The sequence below is a fragment of the Crinia signifera genome, chromosome 1 (assembly GCF_055691185.1).
Source record: "Crinia signifera chromosome 1, ASM5569118v1, whole genome shotgun sequence".
In the NCBI taxonomy this organism is placed as follows: domain Eukaryota; kingdom Metazoa; phylum Chordata; class Amphibia; order Anura; family Myobatrachidae; genus Crinia; species Crinia signifera.
Genome location: NC_139217.1, coordinates 330,371,642 through 330,392,575, shown reverse-complemented (window position 1 = coordinate 330,392,575; position 20,934 = coordinate 330,371,642). Strand labels below are relative to the sequence as shown.

Genomic DNA, 20,934 nt, shown 5'->3' with positions numbered 1-20,934 from the left:
GGGTTTAACCAATTTTGATACAACTGAGCTGTGAAAATGAAAAATTAAATTTTTTCATTTTCACAGCCCAGTTGTATCAAAATTGGTGAAACCCCTGGGGGTTTGAAATGTACACTATACCCCTAGATGAATTCCCTGAGGGGTGTAGTTTGCAAAATGGGGTCACTTGTGGGGGGGTTCCTAAATTTTAGCATCTTATGGTGCCTAGAAACCTACATGGTGCCTAAAAAATAATCTCATAAAAAGGAGGCTCCAAAATCAAGTAGTTGCTCCTTCTATTATGAAGCCTGTGGTTTGGTCAACGTGCACACTAGGGCCACATATAGGATATTTATGAAAACAAAAGAATTGGGGGAATCAATTTTTAGTCACATTTCTCTAGTAAAATGTACTGTGTTCCTTAGAAAAATGTATTAAAATTGCAAATCTGCAAAAAAAATGAAATTTTGAAATTTCACCTACACTTTGTTTTAATTCCTGTGAAACACCTAAAGGGTTAACAAACTTCCAAAATGCTGTTTTGAATACTGTGAGGGGTGCAGTTTTTGAAATGGCATCATTTATGGGGGTGTCTCACATACAAGTCCCTCAAAGTCACATCAGAACTGAACTGGTCCCTAAAAAAATCAGTGTTTGAAATTTTCTTGAAAATTTGAGAATTTGCTATTCATATTGTAAGCCTCCTAGTGTCCAAAAAAATTAAAAGGAAGTTGAAATAATGATGGAAACATAAAGTAGACATATGGTCTATGTTAGTTATTAACTATTTTGAGTGGTAAGATTATTTGTCTCACAAGCAGAAAATTTAACATTTTGCAAATCGCTAAATTTTCCATTTTTTCACGACATTTTGGTATTTTTCACAAAAAAACACAGACTGTATCGACCCAAATTTACCACTAATTTGAAGTACAATGTGTCACGAAAAAACAATCTCAAAATCACTGGGATAAGTAAAAGCAAAAAAAAGTTATCCCCACTTAAGTGAGACATGTCAGATTTGAAAAAAATGGCTCTGTCAGGAACGCAAAAACTAGCTCTGTCAGGAAGGGGTTAATGATAGAAACATAACTGGTCCAGGTAGAAGGTTCAACAGGATACATAGAATTTATAAAATTGGAATCATTCACAAGAATTTGAATTTGTGGATCATTAAAGCCACCAGCTTTTATTTTTTGTGTTTAATCCTGGAAATGACCTGCAATAGACTTGAAGCAATTCAATCAATTTAATTCAAGGCTTATAAAATACACAGCGGCGTAGCTATTCAAACCCCCCCAATCCCCCGCAGCCTTACCTTTCGCGCTGGTCCCGGCAGCTCCGTTCTTCTGCTGAGGACCACCACAAAATGGCCGCCCCCATACAGCAGACAATTTCAGAGAACTGTGTGCTATATGGGGGCGGCCATTTTGTGGTGGTCCTCAGCAGAAGAACGGAGCCGCCGGGACCAGCGAAATAGGTAAGCCTGCGGGGGATTGGGGGGATGTGTAACTATAGCACCGCAGCCCCCGGCGCCCCCATATGCACAGCGCCCCCCGCGGTGGCGGGGGCTGCGGTGCTATTGTTACGTCAGTGAAAATACATCAGGATAATTTAAGCAATATCTTTGAAAAAACTGTCAAATACATTATAATCAGAAGGTGATAATAACGATTCAATTTGCATTGCGATTTTCCCTAAAATTACACACATTTATCATTAATCCCCAGTTATTATCGCAATGTGATGGCCCAGGATCCTCCTGCTCGTGCACAGCTAGTAGAACGTTAGCCAGCTGGCTTACTTTCACTTTCCCCATATACTGTGTGTCCTGCGGTTGCTTCTTGCTTATAAAGCAAGCAGGAGCTGGGGCAGCTGATCAGAAGAGAGAAGCTTTCCTATAGATTTTTAATAAAACAGTACAAAAAAATCATACATGTGCAGCAGGTGAGCTCTGTCTCTCCCACATCCGACCCCCCCTCCCCAGCGCTGCTGCCGCGGAAGATAGTGTACAGCACACTGGCGTAACTATAGCACCGCAGGGGGGAAACGCTGTGCATATGGGGGCGCCGGGGGCTGCGGTGCTATAGTTACACCTCCCCCCAATCCCCCGCAGGCTTACCTATTTAGCTGGTCCCGGTGGCTACGTTCTTCTGCTGAGGAGCACCACAAAATGGCCGCCCCCATATAGCACACAGTTCTCTGAAACTGTCTGCTGTATGGGGTCGGCCATTTTGTGGTGGTCCTCAGCAGAAGAACGGAGCCGCCGGGACCAGCGCAAAAGGTAAGGCTGTGGGGGATTGGGGGGGTTTGAATGGGCGGTGGGGGGCGCCCCCCCTAACGGCGGGGGGGGCGCCCAAAACGTAGCTACGCCGCTGGTACAGCAGCCAGAAGCTCAGGCAGCAGTCCCTGTTTACTAAATAATCACAGCGGGCTCTTCTGCCTGTGCTAAAAGCTGCTGTACATTCCAGTCCCCAGCAACAGCACTGGCTGGGGAGGAGGGGGACGTGGGAGAGATGGAGATCACCTGCTGCACATGTATGTTTACATTGTTTTATTTGCCTGCCCCCTCGCTGCTGCTCAGCTGCCCCAGCTCCTGCTTTTATTAGTTTAGCAGTCTGCCTCTGTGAACAGTATGGCAGAGAGATCCCTGCAGCTCTGTCTCTCTCCCCCCCATCCCCTCTCCCTCCCCCGCGTTGCTGCCATATATGTCAATATACACTACAGCAGAACTCGAATCACAGACACCATTTATCTGTACAGGGGAGAGACCGAGCTTGCAGAAATCTCTCCCCTATACTGTGCACCAAAGCATGGAGGCGGACTGCTTAGCGTATACTAATAAAAGGGGTGCCGTACTGTTTTCCGATAGTCGGGATCCCGACAGTCATTACTCCGACGTTGGGATCCCGACAGTCAAAACCCCGCCACTGGCTATTCTCCCTCGTGGGGGTCCACAACCCCCATAGAAGGAGAATAGAATAGGTGGCGAGCGCAGCGAGCCACCATGCCCGCAGCATGGCGAGCGCTGCGATCCCGCAAGGGGCTTTGTTGCGCTCGCCCCATTGTCTGAGTCCAGGCAGTTGGGAATCCATATTGTCAATTGTCTATTGTTGATTCTCATTGGGTTCTAATTTAGTTTGCTCTACAGACTGATTTCGGCTTCTCTGCTGGAAAACTTGGGAAACTTTCCTTAAACTGTTTGCCTCAGAGCCAGTTGCTTCAAAGAGTTTGGCCATAAATCCAACCCCAGCAGTTCTTATGAAGTTGCCACCAGCAAACACATACAGTATAGGATTAGCGCTGCTGCTGAGAAAGGCTAGGGCTATTGCATTGGGCCTGGCTGTACGAGCTGCCTTTCTTAGAACATCTGATGAGTACAGTTCTCCTGAGACTTGGATCATATTCACTAAATGGTATGGAATCCAGAAGAGAGCAAATATTATTATGATCATGATGACCAGTCTGTTAGTCTTATGTTTGGTCTGAAATTTTGCAGTACGTAACCTTAGTCCAATGTAGATGTAGCTGGACAGTATGACTGTGAAGGGGATAACAAATCCCATAATTGTCTCAAACATGTATTGAAAGACGATATGCTGAAAACCACTTCCTCCTTGGGTTTGTTTGTTGACACATTGGTTTCGGCCATCCTTGGTTACTACTGAGCGGTAAATTGCGATAGGAATGGACAACAGAGATGCTAACACCCATATTGCCAAAACTATGCTCCTGACAATTGACTTTCGTCTGATCTTATGAGACGTGAATGGCATGGCTACAGCTAGAAAGCGGTCTATGCTCATAAAAGTAATGAGGTAGATGCTGGTGTACATACTGAAGCCACTAATGTAATTACACATTTTACAGATGATATTCCCAAATACCCAGCTGCCTGTGGCCAGGAGATGGAGGAAAAATGGCGCTGTGAGGAGTACTATGATGTCCGCCATGGCCAAATGTGAAATGAGAATGCAGGTGACTGTACGTTTCTTCATTTGGATCAACACTGTCCAGATGATAAATGCATTGCCTGGAAATCCAATAATGAACGCGACTGAGAGGATGGCAATGCCAAGATGGGAGGATGAAGAGGTTGTCCCAGGAATCTCCGTGGAATTTCCAAAATTGGGAGTGGTCATCTGTCCAAGCACTATGTTCTGTCAATAGTAAAGAAACACATTTTACTCTTAGGCTTTATATCCATTGTATATATTATTGTTTATTTGTGTAGTGACACAATATTAAGCTTCACTTTCCAAAGAATATTATGTCATTTACTTCAGTGCCTGCCCTTTGGAGTCTACGGTCAGCGTTACACACATTACAGATGTGTCCCACTACATTGTTGTTGTGTATAGCAGTGTCCTATAGCGGGATTGCAATGTGTACACATCACTGGCCATCTCTCATTAGAATAAATGGATTGCCGCAACAACCAGAGAACACATCTGTATATGGTGATACTGTATCAAATTCTACTTGTATGTCCGTTTTTTATATGCCTGGGGCCAGTATGATTTACCTACATCTTTAATACCGACAATTACTGCACTGACACTGTTATATGGTATGGGGTAAACCTATAGTCAATATCTCGATAAATACATAATATTGGGTGCCAGATGACGTCCCAACTTTATAATGCCCAACAGTTGGGATCCCGACTGACAGGGTATATTCTCCCTCGTGGTTGTCCACAACCCCTGTAGAGCCACCGAGCCCGCAAGGGGCTTCTCTGCGCTCGCCCCCCTCCTGTACCAGCGGTTGGGATTGTGATGTTGGTATAATGAACGTCGGATTCCCGATCGTCAGAGCCACATACCACACCTATAATACTTGCTGTATCGACATGATCATATTACATATCAAATTAGCTTTGAACATGTTGAAATACCGACACAGTTATAATCCTGTAAATCAATATGTGTACATGGACACTGTATCATAAAAAGTTGGTTGTCGAGAAATTGAGTGCGTCGGCATTGTAAGGTATTCAATATTATTTGTGTCATTATTTCGACCCAGTGACGTAGAAGTTCTCCCATGTGCCACAAATAAACACAGTGGAGTCTGAATTTGCATTTGTCTATTTTTGTAGTGGTATCCGGATGATAGGTCTAGGTCGACATTCAATAAGTCAGCACCATATGGCCGACATGTATATGGTCAATATGGTCAATATGGTCAATATGGTCAAAAGGTTTACATGGTAAAATGGTCAACACTTTTTTGAAAAACTTTTTCAGACTTTACCATCCCTGTAGAATCTCGACAGAAAGGTAAAGCAATCCTGAACCATTTCTGTACAATATTTTGAGGTCCATGTGCTGGATCTACAAATTGACACCAAAATGACTAAAAAGAAAAAAAAAAATCATGTTGACCTTTCCACCTGCCGACCTTTTCCTGGCTTTATCTATGTCAACCTTGTACTTGTTAACCAGGGCTCAGCTGTCGGAAAAACAGGCACTGTCAGAAGACACGTGGATCACGAACTACTCGCCGATGCTTGTGCTTTGGTAGAAAACACATCCGATTTTTACTATTTTCCTCGTATACAGATTACTTTGAAAACGGTTGCATTGGATAGGTATGTCCGGATTTTTTGGCTTGCAGATAAATCTGGACAACATTGAATACACCCCAAAGGGGTAATCTTACTAAAGCTACTATAAGTGAAAAGTGGGGAAGTTGCCCATAGATACCAATCAGATTCTGTTTATCATTTTGCATGATGCAATAGGGAAATGATAGCTAGAATTTGATTGGTTGCTACGGGCAACATCATCTCTGCACTTTTAGAATCTTTAATATATTTACCTTATATTATTCTCAGGTTCTCCTGTTACTGTATGAATTTTTTTTTAGCCCTGCCTTGGTGCACAAAATACAGTATGCTTATAGTAGTACCTCCTATTTTTCTGTGCCCTTCCACTAAATGAAACAAATGCTTTTGGTAATGTGCTCTTTGCCTTTTTTATGAATAATAAATCCTGGAAATGAGAGGATAAAGGCATTGGCATAGCTATACTGGGTGTAGTGTGAACATGGGTGTCTGAGTCTAAAGGGGCCTTCACTGCACCCTGCACCTATTGGATGTACTAACCATGTGGTTACCACTACAGAATCTGGGAAAATGGAGTTGGTGCCATTTTCCTAGAGATATGCCCATGTCCAGTAGGCTCTGCACAGTGTCAGAGTGTACACAGTACATGTGCTGTGCTGCGCATGGGTCCCCTGTCCGCAGCTGCCACTGGAGAAAAGGCATGTGTTCATTCAGATGCCTGATCTGTTTTTAATGGTATTCATCTACCATTAAAACAAATTTGGGATATAGGGGATGTAGTTAATATCCTGAAAGTCAGGATCCCGGTGGGCAGGTTGCTGACGCCAAGATCCCGACAGCTGACATTACTGGAATCCTGGTGCAAAGGATCTGTTCTCAATTGTTGGGGCCCATGACCCCCATAAAGGGGGGAATAGAACCTTGTGGTAGTGAAGCGAGCCACATTCCCCACTGCATGGCAAGCACATGAGTCCGCAAAGGGCCTTGTTGTGTTCCCCTGATGCTGGCATTCTGGTGGACAGGATGCCGACTGTTGAGAAATCACACTGAACCCGGGTATATAGTGTAGGTTGGATACAGTGCAGGTTAAATACAGTATGGGTCAGATACACCAATAATACACTTACTGTGACAAGGGGTGTCAGCAGTGCATGGGTGCTGATAGCAGTGGCGTAGCTACGTTTTGGGCGCCCCCCCCGCCAAGCACCCCTACCCCCCCGCCCCGCCGCCCCACCGCCCATGCAAACCCCCCCTCAATCCCCCACAGCCTTACCTATCGCGCTGGTCCAGGCGGCTCCGTTCTTCTGCTGAGGACCACCAGAAAATGGCCGCCCCCATACAGCAGACAGTTTTAGAGAACTGTGTGCTATATGGGGGCGGCCATTTTGTGGTGGTCCTCAGCAGAAGAACGGAGCCGCCGGGACCAGCGAGATAGGTAAGTCTGCGGGAGATTGGGGGGGGTTAACTATAGCACCGCAGCCCCCGGCGACCCCACATGCACAGCGCCCCCCCCCCCCCCCCCCGCAGTGGCGGGGGCTGCTGTGCTATAGTTACGCCGCTGGCTGATAGTGTCCTTGGAGCAAGATGGCAGTAGTGCAGGAGTGACAGCTGTGTCTGCAGTACATATGTGCCACTGGTGTAGTTAGTTTGAAGGTGGCAGCATTTTCATCAATGCAGGAGTGCTGGTCGGTGTTGACATTATGGGGTGGTGGCTGTGTTGGCAGTGCAAGGGTGCCAGCAGTGCATGAGTGCCATCAGTCTCCTTAATGTGCGGGTGCTGGTGGCGTAGGCAGTGTTGGGGTGACGGTGCCAGAATACCGGTGGTGCAGTCCTCAGTGCAAGAGAGGGGTGGGTGGTGCTATCCTGCTGCTACCTGGCTATTGCTTTGAGAGAGGTGGCACCCAGGAAAATAGATGGGCATGATTCAAAAGTGCCATTGAAATCAATGGAAAACCACTGATTGCTGTGACAGATGGCTCTCTTGGCCAATCAGCAGCCAACCATTGATTTTAATGGTATTTTTTTAAAAACAGATGGATCGTTCTTCAACTAGCCTTCTCTGGTGCACCATGGCTCACCAAGGTTTATTATAATCTATTGATTTTAGCTGCAATACAATATATAGAACAATACAGCCGGGGATTAGCAGGGGATTAAGGCCGACACTTCACATAATCCTATTAAAGGGATAGATATGCATGGCTCTATCTGTATGCAGCCCACCTACCGCTGCCTATTCCCTGCACTTCTCTTCACCTGGGCGCCTATCTCTCTGCCGCAGCCAGCAGCAGCAGCAGGATGCAGAGTGGGGAGTGTGCCTTTCCTGCATGGCGCTTCCCACTCTACAGGCTAGGTGTGTGCCAGCGGATGCTCCCACAGTGCAGATGCACTATGAGCAAGGGGCACCGCTGGTTTAAAGCAAATTTATTTTTTTAAATACTCTGTTTTTTTAATATGTTGTGACTACAGGCACAACACCGTCATCTTAAAAAAAGCCTACCATATTGTAAGGGAATCCTTGGTGTTATTCCACATTCTTGTTGCTTGTGGTCTTTATCAAAGTAAGCTGAACCAATACACTAAATCATGCGAACAACAGAGATATAGGGTGACATTCTATGGAATGCGAAAAATAGACTTTTGCGGATTTTCTCACAAAAACGGCCGAAATCGCATTTTTTTACATTTTCGCATATTTAATGAGGTCCGAAAATGTGAAAAAAATGCGATTTTTGCCAACAAGTTGGTCACACTGGAAATGCGATGGCTGCTTTTCGCAGCACATCGCATTCAGATGTTTTCACATGGAAAAGTATACAAATCGCATATTTAATGGTATGCGATTTGTATAACGTGTGACTATAATTCGCCCAAAAATCAGACCAGGTTCTGATGGGCGAATTAGCCAGAAACCTGCACAGATCGCAATGTTCTGTGCAGGTTTCTGGTGAAAAAAAATAAAAAAACAGTTAAAATAAAAAAAAAACGAGCGCGGGGTCCCCCGCCAGAGCATAACCAGCCCCGGACTCATTGAGCCGGTGCTGGTGACATAAAATCAGGGTCCCCGACAAATAGGGGTCCCCTTGATTTCATGAAACCAGCACCAGGCTCAAGGTCCGGCGCTGGTTCCCAAAATACGGGGGACAAAATGATTAGGGGTCCCCCGTATTTTAAGAACCAGCACCGGTCCCAACCAGCCAGCGGGGTAATGCCACAGCCGGGGGACACTTATTATATAAGGTCCCGCGGCCAAAGCATTATCCCCGTGGATGGTCAGCATGGGCAGGGGTCCTGGGGAAGTGGGGACCCCCCCAATGAAGGGGTCCCCCCCCTCCAGGACTTACCAGCCCATGCTGGAAGTCCGGGGCTGTCCCCGATGCCCCTGGGCGGTGGGCATCGGGCTGATTGATTGTGTAAAAAAAAAGCAGAAAAACTATTGTTTTCTACTGGCGAACTATGAGTCCCAGCAAGCCTCCCCGCATGCTGGGACTTGGAGAACCACAAGTCCCAGCATGCGGGGCATTAAAGGGCCCGCTGGCACTTGTAGTTCTACAGTACAAAAAATAGTGAAATAAAACACACTGACACCCTGAAAAATAAAAGTTTAATACACACATAACACACAAACACACACACACTGATACTTACCTACCTTGAGCCCGTAGGTCGGTCCCTGGATCCGGGCTCCGGGGCTCCAGGGCAGAAGAGTCCGGTTCCGGGGCCTTGGTCCTGGTTCCGGGGCTGGTCCTGGGGTTCCGGGGCTCCAGGGCTGAAGAGTCCGGTTCCGGGGCCTTGGTCCTGGTTCAGGAGCCGAGAAAGTCGGCTCCTGATTGGCCGCTAGCCGGCCAATAGAATCATCTGGAGAAGAGGCGCGGAAGATGAAAATCTCTTCGCCTCTTCAGTCCGAGAGCGGGTACCACATCAGCCGGGAGCAGCGCGTCTGCCGGAGAGGATGCCGATGTCGTCGCCGGGGACCAGGTGAGTAGGATTTCCTTCCTCAGGTACCCCTGTGGACTTCATCGGATCCTGGACCCCGGACCAGCCCCGGAACCCCAGGACCAGCCCCGGAACCAGGACCAAGGCCTCGGAACCGGACTCTTCAGCCCTGGAGCCCTGGAACCCCAGGACCAGCCCCGGAACCAGGACCAAGGCCCCGGAACCGGACTCTTCTGCCCTGGAGCCCGGACCCAGGATCCAGGGACCGACCTACGGGCTCAAGGTAGGTAAGTATCAGTGTGTGTGTGTGTGTTATGTGTGTATTAAACTTTTATTTTTCAGGGTGTCAGTGTGTTTTATTTCACTATTTTTTGTACTGTAGAACTACAAGTGCCAGCGGGCCCTTTAATGCCCCGCATGCTGGGACTTGTGGTTCTCCAAGTCCCAGCATGCGGGGGGAGGCTTGCTGGGACTCATAGTTCGCCAGTAGAAAACAATAGTTTTTCTGCTTTTTTTTTTACACAATCCATCAGCCCGATGCCCACCGCCCAGGGGCATCGGGGACAGCCCCGGACTTTCAGCATGGGCTGGTAAGTCCTGGAGGGGGGGGGGACCCCTTCATTGGGGGGGTCCCCACTTCCCCAGGACCCCTGCCCATGCTGACCAGCCACGGGGATAATTATTATATAATAAGTGTCCCCCGGCTGTGGCATTACCCCGCTGGCTGGTTGGGTTCGGTGCTGGTTCTTAAAATACGGGGGACCCCTAGTCATTTTGTCCCCCGTATTTTGGGAACCAGCGCCGGACCTTGAGCCTGGTGCTGGTTTCATGAAATCAAGGGGACCCCTATTTGTCGGGGACCCTGATTTTATGTCACCAGCACCGAGTCCGGGGCTGGTTATGCTCTGGCGGGGGACCCCGCGCTCGTTTTTTTTTTATTTGCGCTTTCCTGCAAACGTGCGATTTTCACACATGAAAATCGCACATTTTCAGGACTAAAGACTTCCCACCACCTCGCACCTATTCGCACTATTTGGCCCGTTTTTCGCATCTCATTAAATATGCGAAAAACGGGGCAATCTTGCGATTTGAAAAAGTGCGAAGTGGTGCGATAAAAAAACGCGATTTTTTCTCATCCCATAGAATGTCACCCATAGGGAGGTGATTCACATAAGAGAGGTGCTAAGTCTGCCTAGCATCAAGCTTCTTGCTCAACATTTGTTAATCCTAATGTACTGTATTCCCAATACTTCTGACTGCGAAGTCATCTTCAGTTTCTTCTTTTGGTTTAGTTCATTTGAAGCTTTCAACCACACAGGGAACTGAAATGCATCTAAACTAGTGTTTTTATTTAAAATGTTTAATGCCAGTAACATACTATTCAGTACTAATGCTTAACTCCTTAGGTTTTGTATTTGTTTGTTTCTCTGAACATTACTTTGGCATGTTTTATTTATGTTTAGTCTAAAACTGGTTTTATTAAAAGATTTCAGATAAATCTTATAAAAGCCTAATAAGTTTGGATCGTTACGGGTAGACTGGATTTCTATTGCAGATGGTGTGTTGCCCATAGCAACCAATCAGATTCTACTTCTTATTTATTTAGCACCTTCTAGAAGATATAGATATAATCTGATTGGTTGCTATGGGAAACATCCCTTCTTCAATAGAACTTCTATCCTAGGTAATTTTAGAAACATGTAAATGGATAGATTTTGTATGAATTTTCTTGTTCTGTTTGCATTTCTATTTTTACAGTTGTGGTTAAGGACTGCTACAAAAATTATAGAAGCCACAAACAAACTTGCCTACTTTTGAAAACTAGTTTCATGGAGATAATAGTTGGTAGTAGTTGTCATGCTCCACCCAAAGGGCGTGTCTAGTTCCATATATGGAGACATTGTAAAAAGAGATTGTGAACGTGGCCCCTAGAAGCGTGGGTGTGTACTGCTACGTCTGAGAGGAATCTTTTAAAATGACTTTTATACAAATGTAGATGACCCCAAATGACCTACTATACTTGGTAATGTGCTAGGAAATGGTGCTGATGATTCAATGTAAATGTACAGTATCTCTCACCCCCCCCCCCCCCCCCAAAAAAAATGTAACAGTGTAATGTGGGCCATTACAAACAATGTATGCAAACTGTTGTTGTGCATTTAGATTTACATGTGTTTTGCCAAAGCCAGGAATTTACCAGGGTAATTTTTCATCTTCATGAATACATATACGCAATAAAGGGCCAAATACACATTTCATATAAGGGCCATATACACATATATTTCAAGATATTTTCAGGAAGCAAACAACTTTTTCTGAAAATCTTTCATTAGAAAGGCTATTTACATAATGGGCAGGGGTGGAACTCCAAGTGTGGGCGCAGTTCCCATGAAGGAGTTTTACCAGGGTTGCCTACTTTATGGCTGCCTCCTCCGGGAGAGAGCAGCCAATTCAGTGAAGCAGGGTGGGTGGGGCCGCTGATGGGGTGGGACAGGGGCGGTATGGCCGGGGGATCATCTGGAGTGGGGTCATGGTCCTTTCAGGCATTGCACAGCAGGAAGGGGGGTCATGGGAGACTGGCCACATTCCGGGAGGCTTGCCCCCCTTTCTGGGTGGCCGGGAGGGGGACCTGATTTCTGGGACCCTCCCGGCCATTCTGGAAGGGTAAGCAACCCTGAGTTTTACCCATACAGAAGTACAGTACACATGACACTCAAATGTGGAACAGAGATCCTAATAAACTTGTAAGTACAGTATAGTATACTATATAATCATACATATCTGGCATATGAACTGCATGTAAAGCTGTGTGATACAGGGCAATTTCAAGCACTCTTTGATTTCGATATGTAAAGTGGCAAAACGTAATCCTGCTTGTTTTTGACTGTTAAATTATTATCACTTAAAACCTACAGCCGAGATTGCCAAAATTGGGCTGCTTCTCAGAACTTGCACCCTAATACAAAACCCCCAAAGCCTTCAATGGTTAGATTTTTTTTTGAATGCTAAACTCCTGCAGAATAAACACACAATACTTACATTCTTAGACATAATGTATTCCTCTGCCACACAAGGATCTCCCAGAAAAGTGCAAATATCCTCATCAACCCACTTCGAAATACTGCAAATAAAACTGGTCACACAGATTTAGAAGCAAAAGAATGCAGGCTATTACATACATCCTCCAGTTTCTTACACAAGAGTTTCCTGTCATCACCGGACATACTGTAACCCTGCTTTGTTGCAGAAGTGACTTTTTATTTTCATTCTGTGGTGTTATTTCTGTTGTCACAACACTGTCATCCTTGTGAGACAGATTTCTACAACGTGGTGACTACACTTTTAAAATGTCCATGTTTTATTACTCAGCAAAATATTAGGGTTTTCTTGCAGGGTAATTAAATAAGTTGATTGGAAAAATTATGAAAACCAAATTTTTTAGCACTATTGCAGATATTAAATACCTTCCATAGCAGAGGCGTAACTCTGGGAGGCCATGGAGTCATCTGCTGCCAGGCTCCTGCTCCCAAAGGGGTACCTCTCCTTCCCTGCCAGTTTGAATCAGTTCATTGAAAGCTGTCAATATCACTTATGGTGCTGTCTCCCCCTACTAGCAGGACATTAGATAACACAGTTTCTTTATTTTAAACATAACATACATACATACATACATACATTTATATAAGGCACAATGTGTGTGTGGAGGGGGTCACAAATATTTATTTTGAATCCGGGCAATTGAGTCTAACTTATGCCACTGCTCCTTAGTGTTTGTTTTGTGCATTTATTTCCCTGTAAGCGCCATCTAGTGGTCAGCTTCATACCAGAGAAGTGTGTCTTACCTATGCTGCCACTAAGTTCATAAATTTATTTGAGGAGCCGAAAGGAGCCATGTTTCATTTTTGTACATGTAGATTGCATGAAGAAGGTCCATTTTATATAGATTCCAATTGGTATTATCATCAAAGACTAACATTTGTTACCATTGTTGAAGATAGGAGAGCATTGCTGTGCAGTCTCCATGTTTTAGAGGCCGCGTGAGCAGTTCCAGCGCTCACGCAGCAGCCTCCAAACAGCGTGTACCGGATGTTGCCAGGTTGCCGCCGCGTCAGCACGCTCAGATGTCCGGCGGGCGTCACTGAGCGCCCAGGATCTTCTGCCCGGCCACTTCCTCCTCTGCCGCATCAGTTGCCAAGGCGACGGGCATTGCCAGGCTGCCGTGCGGAGGAACAGGTGCAGCGCTCAGCTGCGCCGCCTTGATTACAGCAGCAGATCATTGGTCACTGGTCTTATTTAAACTTCCTGGGCAGGCCGGTCAGACGCCGGTTATAGTTCTGTGTCAGCGTGTCCAGAGTGTTCCCGGTTCCTGGAGTCTTGCTGTTGCCTTTGATCCAGCCTGGTTCCCTGCCTATCCAGAAGTGTCATCCCCGTATTCCAGTGTTCCTGTCCTGCCTGCCAGTACCTTGTTGTTCCCGCTTCCCTGCTGTTTCCACCTTGCAGATAAGTTGGGGATTTACCCATCGTTATATTACTGGCAGATCCTTGTTTCTTGCTTATAACATCTTATGTGTATTGTTACACCGGTATTGCTCATAACATCCTCTGTGTATTGTTACATTGGTATTACTCACAACATCCTCTGTGTATTGTTACATTGGTATTGCTTATTAGACCCTTGTGTATTGTTACACCTGCTTTGCCCAAAGGGACTGTAACCTCCCAGGGGCACATCAGGCTCTCTAGTCAGTTGGGGGATCGGTGCCCCGCTACTTTCCTGTCTGAGTTAGTCTGTCCTCTTGTCCCTGGTCAGTCTCCGCCGATAAGTTGTCATCACATATCTCCTGCCTGTAACGGAGTCTGGGCGGACTTAATTCGCCATTACAGCTGGGATGGGTACAGGAGAAGCCTAGCTCTAGCACTTATCCGTGGACACTTGGCCAGGACAATAGAGTTAGGGGGCGGGGCCACCAATACCATCATAACATTATAACCGGCCAAGACTGACATTACCCAGGGGCGTCTGCTCAGTTATATGGATCCTGCCCAGCAGTCCGCAGCCCATGACCTGGCGGGGCAGATACATACCTTGACACAAAAGCTCCAGGAGCTTACTCTCTGGGTCAGTTCACAGGAGGAACGGGTTCATGGGGCCTTATCCATATCTAGAAACTTGGAGCCCAGGATAAATCTCCCGGATCATTTTTCTGGGCATCGTTCCCAGTTTTACAATTTCTGGGAAGCCTTATAAACTTTATTTTAAGTTGCGGGCCTTCTCTTCTGGCTCAGAGTCCCAACGTGTGGGTATTATAATCTCCCTGTTTCAAAGGGGTCCCTAGACATGGGCGTTCGGACTCTCAGCGGGGGCAGAGGCCCTCCCCTCTGTAAATTCATTTTTTGCTGCCATGGACCTGTTGTATGATGACCCAGACCGGGCCGCATCGCCCGAGGCTAATCACCGTGCATTGAGACAAGGCCGAGGTGCTGCGGAGGTATACTGTACTGAATTTAGGAGATGGTCCATAGATTCAGGTTGGAATGACCCAGCATTGCGTAGTCAGTTCAGATTAGGGTTGTCAGAATGGATAAAGGATGCCCTTGTCCAGTACCCTACCCCGACATCCTTAGACGATCTCATGCAATTGACCATAAAGGTGGATCGTAGGTTTAGGGAACGCCAGAGAGAAAAAGAAACTGGAGAGATTCACTTAGGCCTATCTAGCTTTTCTCCCTTAGACTCCGTCCTCATTCATGTACTTGTTTCTTTTGGTGATAAAGTTTCTGAGGTTACTGCCTCTTTGGACTGTGGTGCGGCAGGCAACTTCATGGACCTTAGTCTGGCCAGCACGCTAGAACCCGATCCCCTACCTTTCGAGAACCCTGTATCTGACTGGGTCATATGGCCTTCCGCTCTCCAATGGCAGTATTTCCTTACGCACACCTCCTATCCGGCTTGGTGTGGGGGCTCTTCATTCTGAAGAGATCTCCTTTTTTCTCCTCCATTGTCCTCTAGCTCCACTTGTCCTGGGGTTACCCCGGTTAAAGAAACATAACCCTGGCATCAACTGGGCTTCAGGGGAGATCACACACTGGGGGTCCTCTTGCTCCAACAACTGTCTCACATTGCCCCTCCGGGTCTCGTCCTTACCCCTTCCTTACAGGGACTTCATAGATGTGTTTTCCAAAAAGGAGGCGGATGTTTTGCCCCCACATCGCTCCTTCGACTGTGCCATTGACCTTGTTCCCAATGCTAGGTTAGGCAGTGGGCTCACACCTTCAAGTGTCAGCGCTCCTATATCACCAACCATAACCCAACAAACATATATATATATATATATATATATGCAAAAGAATAAGAGAAAGCGCACAATGAGCAATATATTCAGGTAAAATTTATAAAGAAATAGCTCACGTACATATTAGGTAAAAGATAAACAGCTTGCCAGCATGTATACACAAGGAGCAGCAGGTGGATGTCTCTTCTCAAACAACGCTGAAGCCGCGAAGCCTCCGACGTCCCATCAAACAGACTCCCAGCTCCAAGTACGTTTGCGGCTTCAGCGTTGTTTGAGAAGAGACATCCACCTGATGCTCTTGTGTATACATGCTGGCAAGCTGTTTATCTTTTACCTAATATGTACGTGAGCTGCTATTTCTTTATAAATTTTACCTGAATATATTGCTCATTGTGCGCTATCCAGTGGCGTAACTATAAATTTTGCTCCCCCAAGCCAAAAAAGTTGTGGCGCCCCCCCCCCCCACTAACTATATATATATATATATATATATATATATATATATATATATATATATATATATATATATATATATATATATATATATACATACATACATACACACACACACACACATACATACATACATACATACATATACACACAGGGATCCAGAAAAAATGACAGTGGGGGCACTACAATAAATAAATGAGGGGGGGAGGGGCAGTTTCGTGCAGGTTCCTAGAAAAGTGTGTATGGTCTAATGAAACGGGTTGTGGACTCCAAGGAAATACTGTTCCCAGGAGCCACAAATTCATTTTCATCATTCCGGGTGCATGGGATACAGTTCTAGCTGGGGAGAAATGATGTTGTGTGGGGGGTGGGGGGGCAGATGGGTATATGCTGGGCAGAGAGAGGGATACAGATGTGGGGAGAGGGGAGATAGATGCTGAGGAGTGCGCATGGGACAGATGCTGGGTAGAGAGAGGGTGGTACAGATGTCGGGCAGGAAGAGGGGGACAGGTGATGGGCAGGGAGGTGGTACAGATGCTGGACAGAGAGAGGGGGAGAGATGCTAGGGATGGAGGGGGACAGACATTGGACAGAGAGAGGAAGATAGGTGCTGGGAAGAGGGAGGGGGGATGAATGGTGGGCAGAGAGAGGGGGTGGTTTGCAGGGAGTGAGGGGACGGATGGTTGACAGGGAGAGGGGGAACGGATGGTGGGCAGAGAGAGGAGATGGATGGTGGGCAGACAGAGGCCGGATGGTGGACAGGGAGAAGGGGTACAGATGGTTGGCAGGGAGAAGAGGGGGGCAGATGCTGGGCAGGCATAGGGGGAGAGAGAGGATATCCAGTGAGTCGGTGGGCAGATACTGGGCAGGTAGAGTGGGGACAGATATTGGGCAGGGAGTGGGGGTAGGCACTGGGATGGAACGCAGGACTGGGGGGCGGACATAGACGGACTACCTCATACATACATACAGTACATACATACATAGATACACTGCCTCCCTGATATATACAGATACATACAGTACATACATACACTGCATCCCTCATACATACATACATACATACAACCATCCATACACTACCTCATGCATACATGCATACATACACTGACTTCCTTATGCATACATACACTGCCTCCCTCATACATACATACATACATACATACATACATACACTGACTTCCTTATGCATACATAAATACATACACTGCCTCCCTCATTCATACATACATACATACATACATACACTGCCTCCCTCATTCATACATACATACAACCATCCATACACTACCTACCTCATGCATGCATACATACATACATACACTGACTTCCTTATGCATACATACATACATACATACATACACTGCCTCCCTCATACATACATACATACATACATACATACATACATACACTGACTTCCTAATGCATACATACATACATACACTGCCTCCCTCATACATACATACATACATACATACATACATACATACACTGACTTCCTAATGCATACATACATACATACACTGCCTCCCTCATACATACAACCATCCATACACTACCTACCTCATGCATACATACATACATACATACACTGACTTCCTTATGCATACATACACACACACACACACACACACACACACACACACACACTGCCTCCCTCATACATACATACATACATACATACATACACTGCACCCTCATGCATGCATACATACATCCATATGTCCCCAAAATGACATCCATACATATATCCCAAGATATTAATATTATTGTACATACCACTGGTGCTGGGTGGATGGCCTGCCAGCAGCAGCACTAGGGAGACCAGCAGCAGGTGTATGTCAGGGCCAGCTTAATTGTCCCCTGGCAGAGAAGAGGCAGCAGCTCCGTTTCCAGGAATCAATGCTTGGTCTCAGCAGCACTGACTGGAGGGAGGAGGCGGGGCTCAGAACTGCAGCAGTGTGGAAAGTGAAAGTAAAGTCACTTCCTCTGCTGCTGCTGCCCTTCTATGTAAGCCTCGGCTCCTGAGTCCCGTCCAGCAGCAGCTGCTGCTTTCATCCCAGCCGGCGCTGCTGCCTGTCACACGCTGTGACACACTAGTTAGTATGCCGGGCGCCCACTGCAGGCGGCTCCCCCAAGCAGCTGCGGGGGCTGCCTTTATTGTAGCTACGCCCCTGGCGCTATCGCTTATTCTTTTGCATACAAAATGTTATCCGTGGGATGGGTTTATTGGAGAAGCTGCACCGTACTACTATTGTGATTTAAAAACATCTCTGAGGATTAGCGCAGCCTGCCTGTTTTCCTATATATATATATATATATATATATATATATATATATATATATATATATATATATATATATATATATGGTACTTGTGTATTATCTGGGCGCCCAATTTTGTCATCGGGTCGGAAAAATCGGTCGCACCGATTGGACCTGATTTTTACATTGGATCCAATGTTAAATGGTACCTGAGACCCGATTTTACATTGGATCCAATGTTAAATGCCCCCCAGACCCTATTTTTAATTGTATACCCACCCTGATGGTTAATTATTATGTCAAATGCCCCCCCATTGTTAACGGCACACCACGATCAACGTCAACCCGAAGCGTGGCGAGCGCAGCGAGCCCGCGAGTGGCGGCGGTACGCATCCTCCGACCTTTTCATACCCCCACTATCCATGTTGACGTGGAGATGATTTTATATAGTGTGGTGAGCGCAGCTAGCCACGGAGCCCGAAGCGTGGCGAGCACAGCAAGCCCCGGGAGGATACGCGGAATACGAGCCCGAAGCGTGGCGAGCGCAGCGAGCCCCGCACGGGGACGCGGATTACTTAACATGTATAATTTAACATTGGGTCCAATGGCAAAATCGGTTTTGTCGCGACCGATTTTTTAATTGTACAGGAACGTCTTAAAAAGCTTGAAAATCGGATCCCATCGTGCCTTAACTTAAGGCATGCGATTAAAAAAACGGGCGCCCAGATATTACACAAGTACCATATATATATACATACAGATGTAGCGCTGCTTATAGCGCTGACGATCGGATCGCCAGCTGCCGGAAGGGGACTAACCCCTTACTACGGAGCGCCCCGCCGGTCCCCGCCACCCGATCCCACCCACTGCTTTCCTCCTAACCTCTAACCCTAAACCCTACAGTGCTGATCGCCGTATTACAGGCGGACCATCTATGCTTCAAAATAGTGAAAAAAACATACAGACTTACATAACAATTACAACAGCACAAACCCACATCCTTATCTCAGCTTAAGACATATTATATAGAACAAATTTCTAATACAAATCTTGTTGTAACGTGGGTATATTTTCCTGAGATACACCTAATACATTAAAGACCCTCACCTCACTACTGGGCGTGGCATTAAATTAATTATATTGGGAACAGTGGACCTACAGGGGACATGATGTCCTAAACAGCATGAATGGGCACCTTATAAAAAACATGATAAACCTAAATTCTCGTTCAGGCCCCATGGACTGAGTGTGTCTAGATTGAAAATCCACCGGCTCTCCAAGCGGAGAAGCCTCAAAGATCTGTCCCCTCCCCTTTTCATAGGAGGGACATGATCAATGATCCAATACCGGAGCGTTGCAAGATTATGCCTGGCCTCAGCAAAGTGCCGGGCCACAGGCTGCTCACTGTGTCCAGTTTGGATGGCTGATTTAATCGCAGAGCGATGAGCCGCAGATCGCTCTTTAAATATTCTATCTGTCTTGCCGACATAATGTTGGCCGCAAGGACAACTGATCAGATAGATCACAAATTTGGTATTGCATCCGACCCTGTGTTGTATTTTAAATTTTTTGCCTGAAAATGGGTGACAAAATGATTCTCCTTGAATCATATAACTACATGTAGTACACCCACTACATTTGAAGCACCCCTTCTTCGGTTTCCCTCAGAAGGCTGCACCCCTACCAATTGGGAAAGTAACATCATTTCTGACGAGATGATCCCTTAGGCCAGGGGTTCCCAAAGTTTTTGAATCACGGCACCCCGAAACATCAGAAATGTTTTCACGGCACCCTGGGCTAAAGGTTTCTTATTGAGAAAATCGGAAACAAATATTAAAGTTAAATAAATTGTGTTTATACCTCATCCTTAGAGTCAGTTATGTGGTAATGGTCAGGATTCCCTTATGTCTGTCCATAATTTGACTATTATAATGGACATAAAAAATTTTTAATTGGTTCTGGACCACCAACTCAGGGCACCCCTGCAAGTTCCCCCAGGCACCCCAGGGTGCCACGGCACACAGTTTGGGAACCACTGCCTTAGGCTTTTACCCTTAGTGTAGGAGTGTAATAGAGACTTGTTGGTAAGAGAAGGCAAAACAGGGTCAGTGCTAACGATTGGCCAATACTTCTTGGATATGTTTTTGATTGCTTCACTTGTTGGATGAAAAGAATTTGGTACTTATGTAATATCTGGACTCCCGTTTTTTTATGAGACCGTGTCCCCTCGCGGGGCTCGCTGCGCTCGCCACGCTTCAGGCACGGTGGCTCGCTGCGCTCGCCACACTATATAAAATCAACTCCATACGTAGTTGGATAGTAGGGGTATGAAAAAATGGGGTGCATTTAACATGGGAGCCCAGATAATACATAAGTACCAAGAATTTACCCAGATGACTCTGTTTTCTATATTTTTGGAGGCTCCCTTAGAGACCAGAG

At 46.2% G+C, this 20,934-nt stretch overlaps 1 protein-coding gene across 2 annotated transcripts in view; it reads right to left on the bottom strand.

The window, feature by feature from the left end:
• Window positions 1-2,251: 2,251 nt before the first annotated feature.
• The window catches only part of LOC146005631 (leukotriene B4 receptor 1-like), a 60,596-nt gene continuing 41,913 nt past the window's right edge, over window positions 2,252-20,934 (bottom strand). The window contains exons 1-2 of one of the 2 annotated variants that reach the window (XM_083144990.1): window positions 12,524-13,248; window positions 2,252-4,139 (exon numbers count right to left, since the gene is read on the bottom strand). In XM_083144990.1, the coding sequence (XP_083001116.1) occupies window positions 3,087-4,139; window positions 12,524-12,535 (1,065 nt within the window). In that variant the 5' untranslated portion in view covers window positions 12,536-13,248 and the 3' untranslated portion in view covers window positions 2,252-3,086. Of the gene's footprint in view, window positions 4,140-12,523; window positions 13,249-20,934 lie in introns of those variants that run through there. The other variant, XM_083145000.1, reaches the window with a different exon arrangement.